Consider the following 7,409-nt stretch of genomic DNA (forward strand, 5'->3'; position numbering starts at 1 on the left):
TTATTATATCATCCTCTTCTCCTTTATTTTATGGATACCTTCCCCTCTTGCCCTCCTCCTCTCCTCCTCTATCTTATGGATACCTACCCGTCTTCCACTAGTCTTCTTCTCCTCTACCTTATCGACACCGTCCCGTCTTGCCCTCGTCCTCTTCTCCTCTATCTTATGGACACCTTCCCGTCTCGCCCTCCTTCTCTTCTCCTCTATCTTATGGATACCTTCCCGTCTTGGCCTAGTCCTCTTTTCCTCTATCTTATGGATACCTTCCAGTCTTGCCCTCCTTCTCCTCTATCTTATGGATACCTTCCCGTCTTACCCTCGTCCTCTTCTCTTCTATCTTATGGATACCTTCCCGTCTTGCCCTCCTCCTCTTCTACAGTGATTTTTCATGAGACGGTGCCTCGTCTGTTGGATTGTTCATCTGATCGGCGTGAGATCTTGACCTCTTGCACCTCGAACCTTTCTTAACCCTTTAATTATTTTTGGTCTTCGGGCCACTTTTTTATTCGGAAAAAACTTTTGTAACTTTTCCAGCATCATGTGACATATTCTGCTGGTCGGTACGGGTACAGCGATAATTAATTTCTACAGTTCTTTATTATTTATTGCTTTTACACAAAAAAAACCCCTTGTGGCAATAGTGCAGGAGCCCGGACTCTTTACTCTTCAGTGATTTCCTGTGTTGAGCCGATGGGCTTTCTATTGTTAGATAACTTACCTGGCCCTGTCTTTTATAGGTTTAGATCACTTAGTCATCTCGAAGTCCGAGTTTGAGGGTGTCTGGGTTCTTATAGTCTGAGTTTGAGGATTTCAGGGTTCTCAGAGTATAGGTTTGTGGGTGGTCTGAGTACTCATAGTCTGGGTTTGAGGATGTGTTGGTTCTCATAGTCCGGGTTGTTAGGGAAAGTAGTTCCCGATGACCGCCATACATGTACGGCACATTGCAGACAGTAGTTCCCGATGACCCCCATACATGTACGGCAGATTGCAGAGAGTAGTTCTCAATGACCCCCATACATGTACGGCAGATTGCAGAGAGTAGTTCTCAATGACCCCCATACATGAACGGCAGATTGCAGAGAGTCGTTCCCAATGACCACCATACATGTACAGCAGATTGCAGAGAGTAGTTCCCGATGACCACCATACATGTACGACAGATTGCAGAGAGTCGTTCCCGATGACCACCATACATGAACGGCAGATTGCAGAGAGTAGTTCCCGATGACCACCATACATGTACGACAGATTGCAGACAGTAGCTCCTGATGACCACCATACATGTAGGGCAGATTAGAGAGTAGTTCCCGATGGCCACATACATGTAGGGCAGATTAGAAAGTAGTTCCCGATGGCCACATACATGTAGGGCAGATTAAAGAGTAGTTCCCGATTGCCACCATACATGTAGGGCAGATTGCAGAGAGTAGTTTCCGATGACCACCATACATGTACGGCAGATTGCAGAGAGTAGTTTCGATGACCACCATACATGTAGGGCAGATTAGAGAGTAGTTCCCGATGGCCACATACATGTAGGGCAGATTAGAGAGTAGTTCCCGATGGCCACATACATGTAGGGCAGATTAAAGAGTAGTTCCCGATTGCCACCATACATGTAGGGCAGATTGCAGAGAGTAGTTTCCGATGACCACCATACATGTACGGCAGATTGCAGAGAGTAGTTTCGATGACCACCATACATGTACGGCAGATTACAGACAGTAGTTCCCGATGACCCCCATACATGTACGGCAGCCGTCAGGAAGGGGTTAAAGACAATGAAGAGACATGAAGTAAGTTTGTGCCCCCGGTGACACCTCTGAGGCCTAAAGAACAAAGAACAGGAAGATTAGAGGGATTTATTGTCTATAACCTGAGACATCTCAATATTTACCTGGTCAATAATGGACCTCGGCGTCTGGACCCTCAACCCTCTTATCACACTGGAACAACAGGAGCAAAACTCACTGTGTGCAGCAAGGGAGAAGAGCCCGAGGAGTGGTGTGGGGGCCCCTGGGAGAAGAGCCCGAGGAGTGGTGTGGGGGCCCCTGGACCCCTGGGAGAAGAGCCCGAGGAGTGGTGTGGGGGGCCCCTGGGAGAAGAGCCCGAGGAGTGGTGTGGGGGGCCCTGGGAGAAGAGCCCGAGGAGTGGTGTGGGGGGCCCCTGGGAGAAGAGCCCGAGGAGTGGTGTGGGGGCCCCTGGGAGAAGAGCCCGAGGAGTGGTGTGGGGGGCCCCTGGGAGAAGAGCCCGAGGAGTGGTGTGGGGGGCCCCTGGGAGAAGAGCCCGAGGAGTGATGTGGGGGCCCCTGGGAGAAGAGCCCGAGGAGTGGTGGGGGGCCCCTGGACCCCCTGGAGAAGAGCACAAGGAGTGGGGTGGGGGCCCCTGGACCCCCGGGAGAAGAGCACAAGGAGTGGTGTGGGGGCCCCTGAACGAAGAGCACGAGGAGTGGTGTGGGGGGCCTTGGACCCCTGGGAGAAGAGCATGAGGAGTGGTGTGGGGACCCCTGGGAGAAGAGCATGAGGAGTGGTGTGGGGAACCCAGGGAGAAGAGCACGAGGAGTGGTGTGAGGGGCCCCTGGACCCCCGGGAGAAGAGCATGAGGAGTGGTGTGGGGGCCCCTGGGCGAAGAGCAGGAGGAGTGGTGTGGGGGCCCCTGGACCCCTGGGAGAAGAGCATGAGGAGTGGGGTGGGGGCCCCTGGACCCCCGGGAGAAGAGCACGAGGAGTGGGGTGGGGGCCCCTGGACCCCCGGGAGAAGAGCACGAGGAGTGGTCTGTGGGCCCCTGGGAGAAGAGCACGAGGAGTGGTGTGGGGGCCCCTGGACCCCCGGGAGAACTGCATGAGGAGTGGTGTGGGGCCCCTGGACCCCTGGAAAAAGAGCATGAGGAGTGGTGTGGGGACCCCTGGGAGAAGAGCACGAGGAGTGGTGTGGGGGCCCCTGGACACCTGGGAGAAGAGCATGAGGAGTGGTGTGGGGGCCCCTGGACCCCTGGGAGAAGAGCATGAGGAGTGGTGTGGGGGCCCCTGGACCCCCGGGAGAAGAGCATGAGGAGTGGTGTGGGGGCCCCTGGACCCCTGGGAGAAGAGCCCGAGGAGTGGTGTGGGGGCCCCCGGGAGAAGAGTCCGAGGAGTGGTGTGGGGGCCCCTGGGAGAAGAGCCCGAGGAGTGGTGTGGGGCCTCTGGACCCCCGGGGTGACACTGAGAAAACCCAATAGTATCCAGGAGAGAGAGTGTCTGTCTGGTAACTCGGCATCGGCACCGCACACACGAGGATTTCCTCCTGTATCCCTATGGCAGTCACATTTCCTGATACAAAGCTCCAAATCCTCTGCATAGTCACAGAGTAAGACTCCTGATGATGCTGGGTGAGAGCGGATGATGACCCCCATGTAGAGCCACCTTCTGAGGATCAGTCTCTACTGTAAGTCTCTCATTCTGTTCATGAATAAGGAGGCTCTGACCGCAGAGTGTTACAGTTGATGGAGAATGATGAGGATGGATAAGATTGGATGATGAAGGTGATAAAGACAATGATGATGAGGAGGAGGATGATCCAGCGCTCTACCTGATAGCCTCAGTACCTGCCTGCAGCCACTAGAGGGCCCCTGCTCTTCTTTTCTCCTTCCAGCTGTTCCCTCGGGGAGATTGACAGCCCCTGCTACACTGATATGTAAATGTAAAGTGCTATGGGGGGCTGTGATTGGCCAGCCTTGGGTTTCCAACACCTAAGAGGGTGGGGCCAGGCACGTTGCCTTGTTAAAGGGCAGAGTTCTCCTAAGAGCTTTCAGAAGAAGCGCAGGCTGCGACCCTGCAAACAGCAACCAGGGGCTGGGGAGGCTGAGCAGGCGGCAGATGCTGTCAGTATACACAGTCCTGAGAGAGCAGAGCATGCAAGACAGCAGAGCGTGCAGCTGAGCTGACAGACACACCGCGCACCCCCTGCTCTGCAAACTTCAGGAGAAGCAACTTCTAAACAAGAGAGAGAGAACCTGCAGCCCCCTGGACTGGACCCCCCTGGCAGCAGAGCATGCAGCAGAGCTGACACTGCTCTGCAAACTTCCTGAGAGTCAGCTGTAACCACTGCAGAGTCTGCAGCACCCCGCATCTCATCGCCTGGATCCTGCAGCACCCCGTATCTCATCGCCTGGATCCTGCAGCACCCCGTATCTCATCGCCTGGATCCTGCAGCACCCCGCATCTCATCGCCTGGATCCTGCAGCACCCCGTATCTCATCGCCTGGATCCTGCAGCACCCCGTATCTCATCGCCTGGATCCTGCAGCACCCCGTATCTCATTGCCTGCACCCCCCTATCAGCACCGAGGGGCTGGGGGCTGTGACTGTAGCTGCTGACAGATCCCACAAGAAGGCTCATCCTCCTGCAGGCTGTTGGGTACAGACGCACCATCTAGGGGGCGTGGAGCTCCTAAATTGTAAGCAGTGACAGTGACAACTCTTATATGGACTGAGATGGCCTCTGATCTGGCTATGAGCGCAGAGTTGCCCAACAGCCCTCTCGCCATTGAGTACGTCAACGATTTCGATCTGATGAAATTTGAGGTCAAGAAGGAACCCCCAGAAGCCGAGAGGTTCTGCCATCGCCTGCCACCGGGATCATTGTCTTCCACTCCCATCAGCACCCCTTGTTCTTCGGTGCCCTCTTCGCCTAGCTTCTGCGCCCCAAGCCCTGGGGCGCAACCCAACGTGAACCCCAACAACCCCAACGCTGCCAATAAGCCCCAACTGGAGGACCTGTACTGGATGTCTAATTATCAGCACCACATCAACCCTGAAGCCCTCAACTTGACTCCTGAAGATGCCGTGGAGGCTTTGATAGGGAACCCACATCATCACCACCACCAAGGCTATGATGGCTTCAGGGGTCAGCACTACCCTGGGGATGAGATGGCACCGTCAGGTCATCACCACCAAGTCCACCATCACCTGCACAACCACAACCACCACCATCTAAGACTAGAAGAGAGGTTCTCCGATGAGCAGCTGGTCAGCATGTCCGTCAGAGAGCTCAACCGGCAGCTGAGGGGCTTCAGCAAGGAAGAGGTCATACGTCTCAAGCAGAAGAGAAGGACCTTAAAGAACAGGGGCTATGCCCAGTCCTGCAGGTACAAGAGGGTGCAGCAGCGGCACATCCTGGAGACGGAGAAGTGTCAGCTCCAAAGCCAAGTGGAACAACTCAAACAAGAGGTGTCCCGGCTGGCCAAGGAGAGGGATCTGTACAAAGACAAATATGAGAAGCTGGCCAGCAGAAGCTTCACGGCCAGAGAGTCTCCGCAACAGTCCAACCCCGGCAAAGGCTCGGCAGACTTCTTCATGTGAACTCTGTGCCCCCCGAGCGCCCAGACTCCCTGTATATAGAGGTAAAGAACTTGTAGCCAAATACAGTAAATTCTACATTATTTATCGACTGTATCCAGCACCGCATTTACTCCACCACCACCTTATATCGGGACAGACAGAAGGAGAGAGCTCCCGGCTCCTTGATGTGACCGCTCATGTCTTACATTGACTTGTATATAGGATGGAACTGAGATGGACAGGTTTTTTTTTTTGTTTTTTTTTTAAGCAGGAGGGGGCGACTTATGGCCCCTCTATAACTGGACTGCTTTTTGAGCCAGAACCGAAGTCTTAATATTTTTTTTTGTCCAAGTCGTGCATTTAGACCCGAGTCCGAAACCTTGTAGAGCAATACCAGGAGATAGGGCATCAGTGAAGAAGAGGAAGACACGAGCCTTCGGGACTGGGGAAGGGCCGCCCGACCAGACTCCATCGAAGGACTCAATTTCTATGGGTATTAATACAAAAAAACTAGACTTTTTAGCAAAATCCTGCATGCAGGTCATGTATGGCAATGTGAGGTCCCTTTTCTACTAGACAAGGATGCATGACGATGTAGATTGTACCATTCGTTTGTCTTTCTTTTCTCCTCGGCTTGTTTCCTCCCGGGTTCACAGACATGTATTGTTTCCTTTTTTTTATTGTTTTTCCTTCTGTGCATCTTGTAAATGATCCAGACACTCGAAAGTCTTAACTTCCCTTTCCTCGGACTCCTTCTCTTAGAATGCCAGTCGGGAAACAAATACTAAAATTACACGGGACAAAAAGATCCAAAAAATTCACCAAGTATTTCTTTCTACCTTAAGACTTCCAAAGCTAATAATCGGGCTGAGCGAATGAACAGTTTTTACTCCCCTCGTCCCCTTTCCCTCGTCTACATTTTATTATTTAATTGAACCTGAGCCAGACAGAGTATATTATTATATTATTATTATTACTATTATTATTATTTAAGGTGTCCACTTGTACAGAATTGTAGAATTTAGTTTGTTTGTTTTTTTCCACCTTTTTTTCTCTCTTCTGAGCCTATATTTTGCTTGTTGATTTAAATGACTAAAAATTCTGTAAAAAAACAACAAAAAAACAAAAACAAAACAAAAAAATGAGAACATAAAAGTCTTAAGAAAAGTTTGTATGTAAATTAGCATGCAAATAATATTTAAATGATTAAGTCAATTACCGTGGATGGGTTGAAAGCTTAATGCACTATATAGAGGAATCAATGGGAGACGTCAGAGGGTTGTTTTATAGAGATTTACAGAAATGATCTATACTGTTACAAGGTTCAGTCATAATCGTACATTCTAAGAGACCCTCCGGGGCCCATAGAGTAATATATTCATGAAATATTCGGGGGCTGCTTTTTATTCTATGCACCGGTCTTATTTATAAAAAAGAATTAATAATAATAATTAAAAAAATCATTGACCCTTGGGAAACAAATGTTATTTAAATTCTTTATGCGAATGTGAATTATTTCTGCAAACAAAAAAAAAATGATGAAAAAAAAACTAAAAATAAAAATTAATTTTGAAAAACAATGCTTAATGTCAAAGTGTAAGAAAACCTAAACCAAGTGTCCTGGATGGGCCGAGGTCGGGAGGATTTGAGGGATTCCTGGTGATTTGTGCAGTTTTCAGGCCTCAGTTTTCACAACTTTTTTAATGTTAATCTAATACTGCGAATCATTTAGTCTAGGGTTTCCAAAATATATATTTTTTTTTTTTTTGTAGATCCCGCTCCAGATTTATCTGTGGAAATGTTCCGAAATAAAACACAAAAGTCTTAAAGAGAAATTGTTTTTGTGTTAAATTATACAAAGAAATTTTACCAAATTTAGCCAATCCCCCCCCCCCCCCCCCTTTTCATTTGGTTTGTGCGGATGAAGCAGATTGTGAGGTGTGGTGTGCGGATGGGGACAGCTCGGGGTGTTGGGTTGGGAAGTGAAAGGTTTTCTGGATTTGGTCCTCGCTCACCTGTTTGTTTTTTCTTTTTCCTCTTTTCTCATTTTTGTTTAATCGAGAAAAATCGTTAAACTTTTTCTCTCAGCAATA

General features: G+C 50.0%; 1 protein-coding gene across 1 annotated transcript; it reads left to right on the top strand.

Annotated features, from left to right (window-relative positions):
• Nucleotides 1–3,804: 3,804 nt before the first annotated feature.
• Nucleotides 3,805–7,115, top strand: MAFA (MAF bZIP transcription factor A). Its single transcript, XM_069959786.1, has one exon. The coding sequence runs from the start codon at nucleotides 4,471–4,473 to the stop codon at nucleotides 5,335–5,337; it is 867 nt and encodes a 288-aa protein (XP_069815887.1). The 5' UTR covers nucleotides 3,805–4,470; the 3' UTR covers nucleotides 5,338–7,115.
• Nucleotides 7,116–7,409: the final 294 nt, after the last annotated feature.

Source organism: Dendropsophus ebraccatus, chromosome 2 (assembly GCF_027789765.1).
Source record: "Dendropsophus ebraccatus isolate aDenEbr1 chromosome 2, aDenEbr1.pat, whole genome shotgun sequence".
Classification (NCBI taxonomy): Eukaryota; Metazoa; Chordata; class Amphibia; order Anura; family Hylidae; genus Dendropsophus; species Dendropsophus ebraccatus.